Below are 19,180 nucleotides of genomic sequence, written 5' to 3'. Positions count from 1 at the left end.
CCAGTTACATACACATGCGTTTATATATATATGGTGTACATGTGTTTTGAATCATTGCTAAATAACTAAGCATAGGGGCGTACGACAGTCTCCTTCCCAGTCACCCTGCCATTAACACTTTGCTTCTGCAAACAGAAACGCTGTCACTTTGAATTCTTAACTGTAATTCTGGGAGTCTGCTCTCAGTCCACGTGTGTTTTCTTCATTCTCCCACCCAGCCATAAAGCAGCCAATTCTGAGGACTTTCCTAGACTCTGTCTGGTAAAGATGTGCCTAAAAGGGAAACAATCTTTTACAACAGTGCTTCCCAACCTTGAAGTGCACACTAACCACCCAGGATTCTGAGTCAGAAGATGTGATAGGGCTGGAGATTCTGCACTGCTAGTTCCCAGATGACATTGATGCTGCTGGCCCAGGAGCCACACTTCGAGTAGCAAAGCTATACATACATGTGTCCCTATATCAGGAGGGATCAGGACACCTCTTAACTACAATTCCCTCCATGTAGCCATGCTGTCTTCTTTTCACCCTTTAACTTTGACTTAACTGCTCATGTTTTCATTCAGCCAATCAACATTTACAGAGAATCTACTGCCAGTTAATTTTAAGCACCATTAGTAAGCATCTTTGAGCTCCAGTCTCGAGGTTCCTAGGATTGGTGATGATTCAGATTGATTCCTTGACCTGTCAGTCATTCAACATTTATTGAGGATCTACTTACGTGCCAGGCACTGCTCCAGGAACTGGGGATGCAGCAGTAAAAAACCCATAAATCAGGGTGCCTGGGGGCACAGTCAGTTGGGTGTCTGATTCTTGGTTTCGGCTCAGGTCGTGATCTCAGTGTCATACTCTCAGGGTCGTGGAATTGAGCCCCATGTCTGGCTCTGTGCTCAGCACAGAGTTTACTTGAGATTCTCTCTTCCTCTCCCCCCTACCCCTCCCGCTTGTGTGCTCTGTCTCTTTCTCTCTCAAATAAATAAATCTTTAAAAAAAAAACACATAAATCTGTTTATTGCTTAACTCCCAACTTGTTTATTGTTAACCTCCAGTAAGTCTGTTTCCAATAGGGGAAGGTAAATAATCAGGCAATTAAGCTCCTTTCTCCCTCCCCCTTTTTCCTTTTCTTTTCCTGAACAACTCAATCCAAAAGCCATTCAGGGGGGTCAAGCAAAGTAGCTTTCCACTCAGAGGAATAGGGGAGCCTGCAGTGGTCTAGGGCAGGGGTGCGGGAGCCCAAGCAGGATGAGCAGGTTATTCATGTGGAAAGTGTGGCCTGGTACAGACTGTCTGAGCCCAAGCAAGGTGAGAAGGGCATCTGGGCAGGGGGACGCCCTGGTGAGGGTTGTCAGAGTCTGAGCAGGGTACGGAGGGCATCTGTAATGGTTAATTTCATGTGTCAATTTGACCGGCTTCTAGGTGCCAGAATAAACATTATTTCTGTGTGTGTTTATGGGGGTATTTCTAGATGAGATTAGCATTTGAATTAGTGGATTCAGTAAAGTAGACTGGCCTCACCAGCGTGGTAAGCATCATCCAATCCCTTGAGGTCCTGAATAGAACAAAAGGTGGAGGAAGAAGTTTTCCCATTTTTTTTTCTTGCCTCATCTGTGAGTTGGGACATCTTATCTCATCTTCTCTGGTCATTGAGCCTGAAGTTACACCATCGGCTTCCCTAGTTCTCAGGCCTTTGGACTTACACCACCAGCTTTCCTACTAGCTTACACATGGCAAATTGTGGAACTTCTCAGGCTTCGTAATTGTGTGAGCCAATTACTCATGATAATAAACCTCTCCCTCTCTCTCTAAATATATAGATAGATATAGATCTCCTACTGGTTCTGCTTCTCTGGAGAAGTCTAAACTAATACAGCATCCACATAGAGGCCAGGGCTTGGTTTAAGGTGTTAGAGCCTGAATGGGCTAATAGGCCTCCATGTCAGGTGATGGTGGTGGTGGTAGTGATGGGAGATGTGTTACTTATGGGAGGACTGATCAAATAAATATATTACCAAATAAGTATATTAAGGCTAATGGAAACCAGGTTTCTCACTGTCAGCGAAGGAAATTACAAATATGGGAGGAAGGAAAATCAGAATAAACCCTGTGGCGCTCAATTGGAATTAGAGGTCAGTATGATCTCATGGCTTTCAATATGGATTTAGATATCCTAAATTTTAGAAATACATCACTGTTAGTTGTAAAAGTGTGTTTACTTACATGTATTCCCTAATTCAGTTCATTCAGGCCTGGGAGCCGTGACATCCCCAAAGCAGTCCATACCTACTACACAGATCTTGGTATTTTTAAATACCATTCTCTACCAAAAGAAACCAGAACTCCTTGGAGAAATGGGTGATTCGAGGGTTGGGACAGGGAAACTCCAAGACAAGCTGAAATATCTTGTGCCAGAAAGTAAGGACATGTTCAAAAAAATGATGTGGACGTGTTAAAAGAACCCAGAAACCAGCTTAATGGAGTTCCTACTGGCTCAATCTGATAAAACTTGAACTTGAAAATAAGTGACAGTAGATTCTAATCTATTGAATAAAATGGGAATCTATAAGTCTAGACTGATATTAATAAATATGAGTAAATTGGTAGTGTGATGAGCAGGATGTTTACTTAGTTTCTAAGTACCTGCTCACAAAATAAGGGACAGATACAAAGGGAAATTACAAAGGGAAAAGAGTAACCACAGCGTTGAAAACTGTAAGTGGTGTAAGTGGTCAAAGTTACTATAACCAGTAATGGGACAAATCGAAATTGTGGGCCACCTAATACGCTACAGTGAGCATTATATCTGTGATATTCCTGCCAAAGACGCATAACTTGAAACTAATCACTTGAAAACAGTAGACAAATCCAGACGAGGGCCATTCTACAAAACAACTGGCCTATAATCTCTAAAATTTATAGTCAGAGTGAGGAACTGTTCTGGGTTGAAGGAAACTGAAGAGCGATGACAACTAAACGCAACCTGTGTTTTGGAACAGGTTCTTTGTGAAAACTTTACTGGGACAATTGGTGACGTCATTTGTTGAGTCCTGAAAGAAGGCAATGTGGATAAAAGAGATGAGACGACCTGAGTTCTTGCCCTTCAAAAACACCCTCCTTTGAGTCCACGTTCAAAGGTCCTGCTTTGGCCCTCCTGCTGTGGTAACTGTCCTGGTCCCACACAACCCTTTACGCGCACGCGGATTGCTGCGCCTTGGAGAGGCTGGCGGAGGAGAGGACTGGGATCCGGAGGGGGCGGAAGCCCCGCCTCTTCAACCCGAGGGGCGGGGCGAAGACTGGGCGGGGATGGCACGCCTCCGCGCTCAGGCAAGGAGCTAATAGGGGGCGGTGTCGGGTGGGGCGGAGGCACGCCGTCTCTGCACGCGCGGGGCGGTGCCGGCGAGGCCACGCCTCTTCCGTCGCTCAGCTCTGCGACCGCGTGTGGCCTGCTAACGCTTCCAGCGTCTGGTTTGTCTGAACTTTTAATCTTGGCGTCCGGACTGGCGAGATGGCGGCGGAGGTGTTGCCGAGTGCGAGGTGGCTGTACTGTGGGGAGCCCGACGAGAGCCAGAGAGCAGTACTGGGTAAAAACTGCGGAGCCGGAGCAGAGTTCCCCGTAGCTTCCTCCTTTCCGTTTGGGTGCCTCTACAGCCCTCCTACCCTTGTCGGGCCCCTTTCCCAGCTCGGCCCAGACCCCCTCCAGTCTCCTCCACTACATGGGACTTGGCCAGGACTCCTTTGTCATCCCACCACCTTTCTGTCACCACCTCCCAGCTGATGAGGACGTCCCAGGCACCCTCCTCCCCAGGGCTGTACCATTCATCCCCTCACCCACTCACACCTGCCCCGCTTCCTTCTCTCCACGGGCAGAGATTCCCGTCTCTTTAGGTATGGGATGGGCCTCAGCGCCATTCCCCTAGTTATTTTCTTCTGTCGCAGCCCTTCCCCATCTTCTCTTCCCAGCTGGATCAGGACCTCCTTCAGCCCCCTTCAGGTCAGGACCTGGGCTTCCTTACCATTCCCATTTCTTCAGTCCCTCCCTCCCAAGGACCAGTCCGGTTCCTCCCCACCATACACTGTGGGTCCTTCTACTCTCATTTCATTCTTGGGCTGCAATCTTACAGTCCAGTTCTCCAATGGGAAGCTGCAGAATCCAGGCAACATGCGTTTTACTTTGTACAAGAGCAATGACTCCACAAACCCCAGGAAGAAGAGTCAGCGGATCCTGGTAAGTGCTGCAGCGGCCAGCTGCCTCCGCTCTGCAGGTCTCTGGAGGCCTTAGAGGCCCTTAGGTGTGGGTGGATGCGGGAGGGAGTGAGTGAGAGGAGAAAAGGGAGGATAGCAGATGAGCCTTCGAAGAACTCCTGTGAGTCCTAGCAGGTTGGGGTCTGGGGACAGGCTCCATTCAGTTATGTGCGTTTGGTGAAGTTCTGGCCTTTCCTTGATTTGTTCATTCGGCAAGCGCTTATTGAGCACCCACTGTGGCCGGGCGCTGTAAGCCTCAAGGGAAACAGCTAAGTCGGACCTGGCCCCACGCTGAGGGAGCGCCTACTCTTGAGCAGGGTTTCTCAGCCTGGGCACAATGGACATTTTGACCCGATTATTCTTTGTTGTGGGCCAGACCCGTGCATCGCAGAATGTTCAGCTTCCCTGGTCTCTCACCACTAGATACCAGTAGCACCTCCTCTGTGTGGCACCCAGAATGTCAGACATTCCCAGATGTCCCCTGAGGGGGTTTGCCGGGTTGAGAACCACTGATTTAGAGAGGTGAGAACTGGTTTTGAGTTCATAACTCATACAAGCAGACAAGCTCAGAGCCTGAGCGAGGGAGAGCGAGCTCAAAGTCTCTGCTTGCCAGAAGGCCTTCCTGGGGGAGGGCGCGGCAGAGCTGAGCTCTTAAGGAAGAAGAATGGTTTGACAGCTGAGGTTTCCTATTCCAAGGGAAGAGGGTAGCAAGGACAAACATAGGGAGCTTGGCTGTGATTGAGGAGTGGATCAGCTGTTTCCATAGTCCTGCCAGCATATAAGGAGCAGTCATGGGAGGGATGGGCGACGAAGTTCAGGAAGGGCTTGGACTTTGGGCGCAGGAGGTTGCTGGCAGAACCATTTTATTGCATGCCTCTAAGTGCTGGGAGCCCCGGACCTCTCTCCCAAGGCCTGCGGTGCAGCTCTGCCAAGAACTTTTCAGACCAGCTAGAAGCCAGCACTCTCTGGGGCGTCCCTTTCAGAAGTCCTCTTGCCTTTCTCCCAGGGAGATAGTGGGACTTGGATAGTGGGGCTGGATCATCTCCCAGAGGCTCTCTGGTTCTAATCCACTGCAGTTTGGATTCTAAAGCTTTTGCAAATGTGGGAAGGAGGGACAAGATGCTTAATACCTTTCAACATCGGTTGTAGTGGTGCTTTTTCCCTTTACGTTTTAGGCAGCTGAAACAGACAGACTTTCCTATGTGGGAAACAATTTTGGGACTGGAGCTCTCAAATGCAACACTCTGTGCAGGTAGGTGTGGGGGAAGGGACACGAGAAGGGGGGATAGTGATGGTGAGCCTGGCACTGTTGTTTGCCATCTTTATTTTAGGGGCGGTGGGGGAAATCTGGAGAGGTTTACAATGTCCTTGTGTTCCCAGATCCAGGGGCCCTCACACCAGCATGCAGACATGCCTGAAAAGAGAAAAATAAGTTACATTTGTTGGATTTCCTAAAACCTCATTCATTTGTAATTTTCTTTAAGCTAAGTTTTTAGGGGCACCTGGCTGGCTCAGTCGGTGGAGCATGCGACTCTTGATCTTGGGACTGTGAGTTTGAGCCCCACATTGGGAGTAGAGATTACTTTAAAAAATCTTAAAAAATAAAATTTTTAACTGATATATAATATAACCTAACATTAGTTTCAGGTGTACAACATAACCATTAGATATTTGTGTATGTTGCAAAACGTTCTCCACAATAAGCAGTCATCCATTACCACACACAGTTACAATTTTTTTCTTGTGACGAGAACTTTTAAGATTTACTCTCTTAACAACTTTCAGATATACAATATTGTTAACTACAGTCACCATGCTGTACATTATATCCCCAAGGCTTCTTTATTTTGTAACTGAAAGTACCTTTTGACCACCTTCATTGTTTTGCAATATTCTTTATAACTGTCTTGTTCCCAAAACGCGGCCTTCTCCACTCACTTGGAGTGTGTGATCAATAGGCCAAAGCTTTCCAGAAGTTTCTGCTGAACTAACAAGAAAAGGATTTGGTAGCATCAAAGGCTCCAGGGTTTCCATACAGCTCTGCAACTGGCTTTGGGCAACTCTGCCCTTCACTAACCCCCAGGCTCCCCCTCAGTGCTTGAAGACTGTCCACCCGAACAGCTTGTAACTGTCAGGCACTGGCGTAATGCAGACAGTGTCCCTCTCATAGTATCCAACAGTGAACCACAAAAAGGCCCTTTCAAAATCCCCATGGAACCACCCTGAAAGAAGTCAGATTAATTTGTATATATATATTTTTTAAAGATTTTATTTATTGATTTGACAGAGATAGAGACAGCCAGCGAGAGAGGGAACACAAGCAGGGGAGTGGGAGAGGAAGAAGCAGGCTCATAGGGAGGAGCCTGATGTGGGGCTCGATCCCGTAATGCCAGGATCACGCCCTGAGCCGAAGGCAGCCGCTTAAGGCAGCCGCTTAACCGCTGTGCCACCCAGGCGCCCCTAATTTGTGTATGTTTAAAACTGTTAACACCGCATCATGCCTTTAGAGAATCATGCAGATTCTCTAGTTCGGGCTGGTCTTCTCCCCATAATTCCCAAAGTTTTACTTGTCTTTGCCACCATAAACTTTATGTATGCAATAAATGCTAGTGTAATTCCGGATTCTTACATCCCCAGGGGGTTTCCCACTACAGCAGCGAGCCCAAATGTAATTGGCTTACAGTTACTCAGCTGCAAGTGTGTGCTCCGCAAATGTATTGGGGCAGAAAGACCGGTGAGAACTTTATGGCAGGAAAAAGGAAGTTGTCAACAGTATGTTTTGAATACTCCATTGTCACTGGTATTGTTCCTACTTTATTCAGGCACTTTGTGGGAGTTCTGAACAAGACCTCTGGCCAGATGGAGGTGTATGATGCTGAACTGTTCAACATGCAGCCACTGTTCTCAGGTAGGGCCCAGTCAGGCAGGCTCACAAAAACACTGCATGTTTCAGGTTGGTTGGACGAGTTCGTCTTTGGTTTGTAAAACACATTTTGTAGTTATTTTTAAAAGGGCGCCTTCCGCAAATATTTATTGATGACCTACTATGCTCCAGGCACGAGTTAGGGGTTGGAGATGTAGCAAAACAGACACAGGTCCTGTCCCTGCGGCGCTGACAGATTTGAGATCAGGAAGTCGTCTTAGTTAAAGCCACTTGAGCAGTGTCAGAGCAGAATATTGGGGGCACGTCTGATACTTTTTTCATTTAAAGGCCTTTCTTAACTCTTCACTGTTCTCGTCGGAGTAGAGGTTTTAGGGTCTTAAGCAGGTGATGGGGGTTACGTATAGGTTGGACAGTAATTTTCATGTTAATGAGAAGTCTCTGCACTTTCCAGTTCAAGAGATCCATTTTTTCTCTAATCCAGCGGGAGAGCTTGCACCGCTTCTCTGCTGTGGCATCTTAGAGAACGCTCGGGGCTAGAGTGGGATCTTCCAGAATGATAGGTCAGAGGGTCAGACTCAAGGGGCTCCTGTTCCCTAAATCTTAAGTACTGAGAACCACAGTGGGGAAGGGCGTGGGTGAGGAAGGATTGTCAGGGTCATGGTGGATCTGCCTCATACCTTCCCAGGCAGTAGTTCCAGCTTTATTCCCTCAGAGCAGTGCCGGTCCTTTTAAGGATCTGAAGGACCTGGACCTACCTCCCAGAAACGTACATAATATACAAGAATATATGTGAGATTTTGCATATGATTGTAAAGGGCTCTTGAGTCCTGGAACCCATCTGGGACTTTTCCTAGGGGTCCAAACAACTTGCTTTGCGAACAATACAGCTACATCTAAGTTATCCTTCAAATGCTTTTCTGACTTCTAAGGAGGCAAAGGAAATTGTTCATTAATCTGTTGATTAAATCTGTTTTTACATGTAAAAAATGTGTAAGTAATGGTTTATTCTGGCCAGCGTATACATACACCCATGCACGCACATGCAACAGTTACTGATTCCTTACTGTATGCTACGCACTGTTCTAAGCACTTTCAATGCGTGGCATCCTTTACTTCATGTAACAACCCTCTGGTTGTTTTATCAATGATGAAACTGGCACAGACTTTGATGGGGACATACTGCTGATATGTATGTATGTTATAATACAGTATAATATAATATATGCTATAATATATTAATACATACTAATATTATTATATATTAGTAATGTTAATATAATTCATATTATAATTACATTAAGTTATATTAAGTTGTATTGTATTATGTATATTTCATTTCATCTCGTATGTATGTGACCTGGGAGTAAAACTCAGACAAGGTCACTAGAGCTTACGCTCCTGTCCCGATTGTACTAGATTGAATACTTCCTGGGAGATGAGAGAGCTTCATGGAAGTAACACATACCTCACATTTATGCCTGCTTTTAGGTCTTTTATAAGGAGGGCAAAACTATTTACTGGAAGAGCCGAGGACTTGGTTTCTAATCCCATGTTGGCCGCTGCCTGGTGAACTGACCTGGCCACATCATTTCATTGGAAGGCTGTTTCCTTATTTGTAAAACGAAGAGGTTGGACTAGATGCCTCTTCACTTGACTCCTTCATATATTCTCCACATCCTCTAACTGTATACTAAAGCCACAGACTAAATGTTCACAGGACCCATCGTGTTAAACTCTGGGAAGTCCTGAAGTAAAGAAACCTGTTTTTCTTAGATTAACCCTGAAATAAGTATGCATCACTATTATAATCTGTGGGCATTACAGCTGGCTTTTTTCCCCTCTCTGTTTTTGCTTGTTTTGTGTTTCGATAGATGAATCAATTGAGAGTGAATCGACACAAGAGAGTCAGACCAAAACTTTTAGAGAAAAGGTAAGTGTGACAGAACTGAGACATGGGACCTGAAGCACGTTCCTTCTAGGCCTTGCGTTTCTCCGGCAATAAAACGCGCTGGCTGAACACAGGCTGCTCCCGCTCATTCGGCCTGTGGTTGCCCGGACAGTCTACCCGCAGGGGCCTCTCGGCCTCACAGGGCGCCGTCCTCCCGTCTGGGGCAGCTACGCGCAGCTCCGTGCCCGTGTCTGGACCTGGTGCCCTGGGCTGCGTCGGCGTAGCGTGACACTTGGTTTTGGATTCAGTGCAAATTCAGAAAACACTGGTTGTAGCCTGGAAGCTTTCACACTAAAAGTAAACTTCAGGATTTTCAGCGTAGGCCGTTCCTCCAAAGCTCATCTCCCCCCAGACGGCAAACCGATGGAGTCTTCAGCACTGCCTGGAGCGCTGTGTTGAGAACGGCGTGAGGCTGTGTTCGGGCTCAGTGCGAAAGCGTGCGTGATTAGCGACGTCTGCTGCGGGTGTAGGGCTGGAAAATGGCAGGCTGCGCGCCAGATTTGCCAGTCCTCATTCTAGGCCAGGCTTTTCACTGTGCAAACGGCGACACCGTCGATTTGTAAACAGGCCATGACAGTTGACAAAGCGAGTACTTCAGATCTGTTAATACAACAGACCTGTGAGATAGAGAGGTATGGTTCAGCCCAGTTTACAGATGAGGTAATCCTGGCTCAGAAAGGCTGAGAGTTTCCCCGCAGTCACACAGCTAGGAGTGGTAGTGCCCAGCCTGTCCCTAGACAGACCAGATTTGTCTGTGCGCAGATGGATTCCTGCATCGAAGCCTTTGGAACCACCAAACAGAAGCGGGCTTTGAACTCCAGAAGAATGAACAGCGTTGGCAGTGAATCTCTGAACTGTGCCGTAGCTAAAGCCGCAGAGAATATTATCGATGCCAAGGGTGTGACTGGTAAGCAGTTGGACTTGGGGTAAGAGTCTGCTCATAGAGGCCGCTTCCTCTTCTCTTGAGATCTTTTACCTGCCCCACAGATGGAGATAAGGGGCATTAGAGCTGGTTTCCTTCCTGACTCTCACTGAGTGCCTCCTTGGGAACAGTCTGGAAATAGTAAGACACGTCTGCCCTCAGGGAGCTCACAGTCAAGTGGAGGAGACCACTGTGGGGACGGGTGTGTGCGCGCCATGTGCTGGGCTCCAGGGTTCCAGCTGGCGGGGCGCAGAAGGAGAAGGCCTGTCTCGGAGTCACAGGGAGGTTTTGGGCAAGAAAACTGATGTGATGATGTTGAACTGAGCCTTGAGAGACAGTGCGTCACTTTGGGATCGGTGGACCTTTTTCTGTTCCTAAACTCATCAGCAGCTTGAGCATTTAATTGTATTATTTAAAAATGTATTTATTGCTCAACCGCATTATAAGAACATAAGAGAAAGTTTACATAAGAGTAGTTTTTCTATTAAAATGGGATTTTAGGGGCACCTGGGTGGCTCAGTTGGTTAAGTGGATAACTCTTGATCTCAGCTCAGGTCTTGATCTCAGGGTCGTGATTTCAAGCCCCACATTAGCCTCCATGCTGGGCGTGGAGCTTACCTAAAAATAAATAAATAATTAAATAAATTAAATAAAATGGGATTTTAGTAATTTTTGGAAAATCTTTTCAAACCCTATGATTATATAAATATTTTCTTATGTTTTCTTTCAGTATTTTCACAATTTTACTTTTTACATTTAAATCTTAATGAAGATTTTTTTTGGCATATGGTACAGATCTAATTTTATATTTTCTAAAGGATTAGCCAGCTGTCCCCAGATCCTTCCTTTTCTTTGTAGAAGATGATTTAAAAAGCCATCGTTCTCGCTGTAGCACATTCTCTGTTCTGTTCAATTGTCCATTCTGTTCCTGTGGCAGCACCAGGCTCTTTTGCTTTCAGTAGCCTTATCTTCCAGCTTATTTTCTGATGGGGCAAATTCCTCCTTTCTTCCTTATTTTTCACAAACATTGATTAGAGTAGCCTTTTTTCCCAGGTGATCTTAAGAATTATTTTGTCAAATTCCCTCAAAATCCCATTGAGAATAAAATGGAGAGAATCAACATCTTCTTTACAATATTATGTTTTCTTATCCAGGAACATAGAAATGTGTCTCCATTTATTTGAAAGCATAAGTAATTTTTTTTTTTTTAAAGGGAACTCCAGTTCTTTTTTTTTTTTTTTTTTCAAAGATTTTATTTATTTGGCAGAGAGACAGACAGCCAGCGAGAGAGGGAACACAAGCAGGGGGAGTGGGAGAGGAAGAAGCAGGCTCCCAGCGGAGGAGCCTGATGTGGGGCTCGATCCCAGGACTCTGGGATCACGCCCTGAGCCGAAGGCAGACACTTAACAACTGAGCCACCCAGGCGCCCCAGCGTAAGTAAATTTTTGAGGTTTTTTTGTTCAGTTTACTCTCAGCTGTCAAAGGATATTTAAAAAGAAAAGAAAAAGGGGCGCCTGGGTAGCTGAGTTGGTTGAGCGTCAGACTCATGATTTAGGCTCAGGTCATGATCTCAGCGTCCTGGGATCAAGCCCCACGTTGGGCTCCCTGCTCGGAGGGAGCCTCCTTCTCCATCTGCCCCTCCCCCCACCCGTGCTCTCTCTGTCTCTCAAATAAATAAAATAAAACAAAAAAATAGAATTCACTCATTTCCCATCATTTTACCAGATGAACTATTAGAATATTCCTGTATTCCTCTCTGTCCGTGTCTATATGCTTAATTCTTACGTGGTTCTTCTTGTAGGGTCATTTACAGTTTTATTTTTTTTTTTTAAAGATTTTATTTATTTATTTGGCAGAGATAGAGATAGCCAGCGAGAGAGGGAACACAAGCAGGGGGAGTGGGAGAGGAAGAAGCAGGCTCATAGCGGAAGAGCCTGACGTGGGGCTTGATCCCATAACGTCGGGATCACGCCCTGAGCCGAAGGCAGACGCTTAACCGCTGTGCCACCCAGGCGCCCCTATTTACAGTTTTATATTCTGATTTTTTGTGTTTACTCACAGTTTGTGGACAAGTGTTCTGGAAGTTAAGCTATGAAAGTCTCTCTTCCTCACTTTCAGCTTCTCTTGTATTGTAAATATTTATTAGCACACCTGTCCCTCGCAGCTGCTGTGCGGGTTACTTGAGGGGGACCACGCTGCGTGCACCTTCTCCAGTGCCTAGTTAGCTTTGTGTCATGAGTGGACGCCGGCCTGGACCCATCAGCCTGATGGGGAGGTCAGGCCGCATTGGCAGAAGCATTCAGATTAGGAGTTTCTGGACCATTTAGAATCTTGAGCGCACAAGTTGCAGAGTATTGGGGAACCTGAATCCCAGCAGGTTGTTACCGACACCGTCTCTTCCTTTATTGAAAAGCTCTGGTCAGTGACGCCATCCATGATGACCTGCACGATGACTCCCTCTACCTTCCTCCCTGCCACGCTGATGCGACCAAGCCTGAAGACGTGTATAAATTTGAAGACCGTATCCTTGCTGCAGTAGAAGTCCTGCTTTATTTCACAAGTTGGGAGGTGCATACGTGAGTGGGCAGACAGGCTCCCGAGGATGTTGGTGGTCCCACAATGCTCCCAGAAACTACGTCCAGATCTTTGCATTTGCCCCAGCGCTGTTGCTGGGAAGTCATCTGGACTTCCTCGCTAGCTGAGGGACTAGCCCTCAGCCCCTGGGATTCAAGCCCATTCCTCAACAAAGTGCCAGATACCCTCAAGCTCTACCCCGTGGGGGTCACTCTTTATGACTAAAGTCAAAATAAGACTTTTAAGTCAGCCCTAAGTCTAGCGCAGACTGATTTGTAAAAAGTAGAGCATAGAATTTCCCTACTTGTGGGTCTAGTCAGAGGGAAAATGGCCGCAGTGGCTTTGTGATAAGCCGAGGCCGAAAAGCCCCGGCAGGGAATGGACTCTGGGCTGGGAGTCTGGGGAACCGAGTCCCTGTGCTCAGCCCCAGTGGACTATGTGGTCTTCTCCGATCTGGGCCTCAACTTTCCCATCTCTAACGGCCACTCTGAGGTGAGCAAGCTGGTTGGACGTTTTGGCCAGATTACGTTCTTGACGTGTAACTAGTTCTCTCCACCACGGAATATGAAGCTCTTCGGAGCCCATCTGAAGCTTTCAGGAATGTCTCATCAGAGGAAATCCTGAAGATGATCGAAGAGAACAGGTACCCCCCCCGCCCCTTGGGTAGATGGAGTGTCTGGGGCAGTGACGTCAGAACACGACAATAGTCAGACATGAAGCGGACCTTTGGGGTTTCTGTCAGTGAGGGCCTATGTCTTTTCAACATTTAAACATGAACAAGCCAGTGTTTTCTTGAAAATGTGTGGGCTTTCAGGCCTCTTGTCCCAAGGCTGTGGGTGGCATTCAGGGGAGAGAGACGTGGCCTCAGAGTGCATGTAGCCTGTGACGGACCAGAGGGTGGTGAGGCCTTGTGGTCTGGGGCTTGGAGCCGGAGCTGGCCCATGTCCCCAGTGTTACGCTGATAGTGATTGTCACCAGTGGGGCCCAGCCTGCAAGTAGGTCCCAGTGGAAGTGATGGTGTGCTGAGTGAGCTTTTATACATAAAGTTAAATTTATGGGGGCACCTGGGTGGCTCAGTTGGTTAAGGGTCTGACTCTTGATTTGGGCTCAGGGTCCTGAGATCCAGCCCTGCTTCGGGCTCTGCGCTCAGCAGGGAGTCTGCCTCTCTCCCTCTCTCTCCCTCTGCCCCTGCCTCCGCTTGTGCGCATGCTCTCTCTCTCAAATAATCTTTTTAAAAAATTAAATTAATTTATTTAAATACTGTATATTTTTAAAAACTCAGATTATCTCCCTTGCCTCCTTTGGCCCTTAAAGCAGCTTTTCTTTTACGATGATAGTGGAATTTTCTTGCTTTTGAGTTTTTTCTTTTAATAATTTCATCTTAAGAAAATAAAAAATTGCCAACCCTAGGTTGGGTCCCGATTTTTGAAAGTGTTTTTTTTTTTGTTGCTGTTGTTCCAAAGATACATTTCCAGGGGCGCCTGGGTGGCTCAGTCCATTAAGCGTCTGCCTTCAGCGTGAGTAGTGATCCTGGGGTCCTGGGATCAGGCCCCTTGCGGGGCTCCCTGCTCAGCGGGAAGCCTGCTTCTCCCTCTGTGCCTTGTGCTCTCTGTCAAATAGAGTCTTCTAAAGAAACAAAGGTACATTTCCAGAAAAGCTTATTGCCGGTTCTTGGTTGTCTTAATGTAACTGCGGCTCCGTAGCAGGTGCAGGAATGAGCTCTGGGCGGAGCGTCTGGAGAACTGTCCCTGAGCTCTGCCCGCCGTGCTGTGTGCTCGCCCCTTCTCTGAGCCTCAGTTTTCTTATTTGTAAAAGGAGGCTGCTGTAAGATGACCTTGAAGAGCCTTCTTATGCCTGTGAGCCCAGGGTCCTCACGGTGGTAGAACAGTCCCTAAAAATAATAGCTGACACTCACGGAGCGCTTACGTGTGCCGCGTACTGTTCTAAACGCTTTCCTTGCATTGTCTCATTTAATGCACAAATAAACACCTACACGGAGGCTACTATCTTTGTCCTAGATTTTTAGGTGAAGGTGATGTCCAGAGATGTATAGAAGATTGACAGAAACTTGCCCAGGCTGCTAAACGGCAGAGAGGGGGTTCAGACGCAGGCAGCGTGACTCAAGAGCCTGCGCCCCCGACCACCGCAGCAGGATGGGGCTGACTGTGGCCCGTGTGCCAAGTCTGGTCTGCTGCCCGTGAATACAGTTGTATTGGAACACGGCCGTGGCCATTCGTGTGTGTCATTAGTGGCTGCTCTTGCACTGCACTGGCAGCTTTGAGTAGATGCAGCAGAGACTGGACGGCCCCCAAAGCCTGGACTGTTTCTTGACCAGCCCTTGAGTGCCCTAGCACTGAACTGTGGTCCCTGTGCTACAAGGAGCGTTGGTGGGATGGCCCTTCCTCGACTCTTGAGCGCGTATCAGCTGTGGAGGATGCCCGCCGTTTTCATCTGAGAGTGTGAAGGGCTCCTGACAGAGTTGGTCTTACGCATTCCTCCCTTGCCCCCCCTTGTTTTAGCCACTGCTCCTTTGTCATAGAAGCGCTGAAGTCTTTGCCATCAGATGAGGAGAGCCGAGACCGCCAGGCGCGATGCATATGGTTTCTGGACACGCTCATCAAATTTCGAGCACAGAAAGTGATTAAGCGGAAGAGTAAGTCCATGGTAGACATTTTATTCTAGTTATTTCCAGCCTGTTATTTGTCCGTTAGACCAGCTCTGATGAGAGAGGAAAATGCAAGTGCTTGTCTAGATCTTTATTTCTGTGTAACGGTGAGCTTCCTGTGGGCACTGCTGAGAGGGCTGGCCCAGCCCCTTCCTCATCTGAAAGTGGGGACAGCCTGGGTCGTACGACTGTTCAGAGCTAACATTCTCTACTTCTCTTCTGCATTGGGCAAAGTATAGTATCCAGTCAAAGCAAATGAAAATTTTAAGGGACGGTTGGACAAGCATCTGTCCTGCGGGGAGAAAAATAGGCCTTGCTCACATGAAGGCTCGTGGCAGGGCTGTGTTGTGTCAGCTTATTTCCGACTGAGGAAGAAGAGAGTCCACCTCCCCTGGTAACCCATGTCACCCACGGCAACGGCCTCGGGTGCGTGCGCTGAACTCCTGTCTGCCCGGAGTCGGAAGCCCACCTGTGGTTTTGGGCACAAGGTGGTGCCGTCTTACGGTGCGTGAGCTCCCGAGAGTACGTTTTCAGTACTTGCTTGCTGCTTATTTTCACATTCCAGTCTCCTTTCCCTCTTCCTGGGCTTTCGCCACAGTCGGTGTTGCATCTTGCGAGTTCTGTGACTTTAGACCTCATTGGGATCTGTTTCTCCTTCTCGCCGCTGCCCCATCACAGGCATCCCTGGGGTGCGTGCGGCCTGCAGGCTGAAGCAGCCCTGAGCACATTTGCATCGGCAAGTGGCTGTCCTGTTTCCCAGGCCCCTGCTTCTCTCACCACATGGTCCTGTTCCTTGCGGTCGTGCAGCTGCTGGCCTCTCGTCGCAGCTCACAGAGGAGGTGTGGTCCGAGGGTTCGGGAACCAAATGAGCAAACTTGCCTTTGTGTCGCAGGTGCCCTGGGGCCTGGAGTCCCCCACATCATCAACACCAAGCTGCTGAAGCACTTCACTTGCTTGACCTACAACAACGGCAGGTCGGGGCTTGGCTTCGGGGCTTCTGCCTGTAAAGGAGAAAGCAGGGCCGGGTTGGGGGGGCGCCCCTGGAGCGTGGATTGGCTTCTGCGTCCGCAGACACTGCTGAGGAGGGCACCCGCTGCCCTTTACAGGGGCCTGGGGTCAAGTCCGTTAAGGAAACCCTATATATTATCTGCTCTGTCCCCCTTGGAGACGCTCACGTTAGGGGCTCTGGGAAGTCCTGGAGACTTCTTTCAAGGAACCCTTCCTAATATCCCACAGAACCCGTGTTCCGCGGGAAGGCAGTGTAGCAGGAAAGGGCAGGCCAGTGTGATGCGTTTGGGAAAAGGACCCCAAGCAGTGCATCTGGCCTTTCCTGCCCTTTGCTCGGAATGTTTCCTGCTCTGAGTGTGCTTGGAAAAATCATCAGCAACTGGGTTTGGGATGACTGTTTTCCCAGCGGCCCTGCTGAGCAGCGGGGACAGGCTCGGAGGGTCCTTGTCATTGCGAGACTCTAACTGTGCCTAGGCAAAGTATAGGTGTGCTTTCCCTGTCCCTCTTGGAGGGAACACTGGGGTTGGTTCACTGCTGCACCGGGTGTGAAGGCGGTGACAGGACCTGGAGTGGCGCTCAACTTTCTTCTCCCCAAGATGGGAAGACATTGAGTGGGCATGAGAACAGGTTTGGGTGTTTTATTTTGCTTTTGGAGTAATCATCTTAGAGTTGAATGCTGTCTCTCCTTCACTGCCACTGCTTTTGTAGCCTACGGAACTTAATTTCGGATTCTATGAAGGCGAAGATCACTGCATACGTAATCATCCTTGCTTTGCACATAAGCGACTTCCAGATTGACCTGACGGCGTTGCAGAGAGACTTGAAGCTCAGTGAGAGAAGGTGAGCACCGCAGACTCACAAGCTCCCTGCAGGGCGCTTAATGTATTTCTAGTACTACTGAAAAGCAGGACGCCCGTCTAGGGAACTGGGGAAGTGTAGTGTGGACAAGACTTGGGGCTGGGGGACAGTTGTCAGTGCATGAGTGAGTAAACGGGAGAGCGACCACACATTCTGGAGTGTCTTGTCTGTGCGAGGCACAGGGTTAAGTCTGTGATCTCCGTGATTTCCCTCAAAAACAACGGGAGAACCCTCAGTTCAGAGAAGTCACTCAGTCAGAGAAGTGACTTTCCCAGCCTCACACAACCAAGAAGGGGAATAGTTGGGCTTCAAGCCTGAGCCTTCCCACAGCATTCTTTTTTTTTTTTTTTTTTAAAGATTTTATTTATTTATTCGACAGAGATAGAGACAGCCAGCGAGAGAGGGAACACAAGCAGGGGGAGTGGGAGAGGAAGAAGCAGGCTCATAGCGGAAGAGCCTGATGTGGGGCTCGATCCCATAACACCGGGATCACGCCCTGAGCCGAAGGCAGACGCTCAACCGCGGTGCCACCCAGGCGCCCCTTCCCACAACATTCTGTCCCTGTATAACCGAGCAGTCTCTGACACTGTCCTGAGGGGTGGAGCCCGGGGCTGGAAGTTGTAAGAGAACCCAATTTCAGCTTAGCAAAGAGAACTTCCTCTGAGTCAGATGGAAGGGGCTGCCAGGTGACGTGTTGGAAGCAAGGTGGGGCTGCCATTTGTCAGGAATGTCATATGCGGGCTTCTGTGACCCAGCAGCAGGGACAGACTTGGAGGGTCCTGGGAGAGTTGGCAGAATTGGGGTCTTGGGCCCTTCAATCTAGCCTTGCTAGGAGGGATTCAGACTAAGTAGGGGGCAGAACTTCGAGGATCACGAACTGTGGGATATATTGGCCTTTGTCAGTAATTTAGGGACATCTGGTATCCAAGGCTGCTGATGGTGTTGCAAGAAAGCCTGTGAGAACACCCTTGTCTGGACTCTTCTAGCAGTCCCTGGAGGGATTATCCTGAGGGCTGTCCACAAATGGCATTCTCACAGGCAGTGAGTTTAAAAATAAAAGAGAAACAAGATACTTGGAGCCTGTAAAAGTTGTACCAAAATTCTAGCAAGTGCTCAGTCCTGGTTATCAGAAGTAAACAGTTATTAATAGTGTCTAGATAGCCTGGTTTTCTATCACTTATAATAAGGATATTTTCTAATGGTAAGACATTAAAATGAAATTGTCTTTCTGCTGGCTCACGATCTTGTTTCCGTCTCTGCTTTGCTCCTGGTGGCCGCATTGGGGATTCTTTCCGTGGCCAGGAGCGTGAATGTGCTGCTCCCTCCTGTCAAGCCTCCCTGAGCAGACCTACTGAGGACACTGTCGCCCATTTGTTCTGTGTTTGTTCCTTAGGATGATTGAGATCGCGAAAGCCATGAGGCTGAAGATCTCTAAAAGAAGCGTGTCTCTAGCAGCCGGCAGGGAGGAGGGTCACAAACTGGGCACTCTGTCCATCCCGCTGCCTCCGGCCCCGACCTTGGAACGCCAGTCGAAGCGGAGGAGAATCACCTAGAGGCGTGCTTTCCAGATAGAGCATTTTGGCCACACACAGCCACTACTTCTGTTCATTTCCATTTTTATTTTTGAAGTGAGAGGGAAAAAGAAGCCTTGCCTTGGCGTGGGTATGAAGCCAGAAGGCAGCATCTCAAGTTGTGCTTGTCCTCAGCGGAAACATAAAGCGATGGCCGTGTTGGACTTGACCTCTCTTCCTTGGTGTCGCTGTGATGACGAATGGCAGCTGGGGCCGTGGGGGGGGGGCTGGGGAAGTCAGACTCCTCAGATCTTACAGGCTGCGGCCTAGGGTGGGTCTAACGGATAAATGTTAATAAAGAGAAATGTGAAGTGCCGTGCTTGGACTGCAAGGGCCAGTGGAGTCCATGGTGAGGAGGGTGCAGCCCAGCTGGGCCGGAAGAGGAGGCCTCAGGCTTGACCGGTAGCTACCTGTGGGTCGCCTGTGCCGTGGGGCTGCCGAAGGAGGCCGGTTAGTGTGAGGCCGCCGTCACACGGTGGAGCCAAATCAGAGGAAGTGATGAGCCCCGCCG

The 19,180-nt window shown here is 48.4% G+C and overlaps 1 protein-coding gene across 1 annotated transcript; it reads left to right on the top strand.

Annotated features, from left to right (window-relative positions):
• The first annotated feature begins 3,392 nt into the window (after nt 1-3,392).
• POLR1E (RNA polymerase I subunit E) lies at nt 3,393-18,838 on the top strand. Its single transcript, XM_045780581.2, has 12 exons — nt 3,393-3,578; nt 4,119-4,222; nt 5,415-5,491; nt 7,062-7,147; nt 8,995-9,053; nt 9,834-9,978; nt 12,407-12,514; nt 13,114-13,210; nt 15,087-15,220; nt 16,125-16,206; nt 16,949-17,080; nt 18,492-18,838. The coding sequence occupies exons 1-12, from the start codon at nt 3,503-3,505 to the stop codon at nt 18,649-18,651; spliced, it is 1,260 nt and encodes a 419-aa protein (XP_045636537.2). The 5' UTR covers nt 3,393-3,502; the 3' UTR covers nt 18,652-18,838.
• Nucleotides 18,839-19,180: the final 342 nt, after the last annotated feature.

This window comes from Ursus americanus, chromosome 18, assembly GCF_024610735.1.
Source record: "Ursus americanus isolate L20-20 chromosome 18, mUrsAme1.1.p, whole genome shotgun sequence".
Classification (NCBI taxonomy): Eukaryota; Metazoa; Chordata; class Mammalia; order Carnivora; family Ursidae; genus Ursus; species Ursus americanus.
The sequence above is the reverse complement of the archived record's forward strand: the minus strand, read 5'-3'. Positions and strand labels throughout refer to the sequence as shown.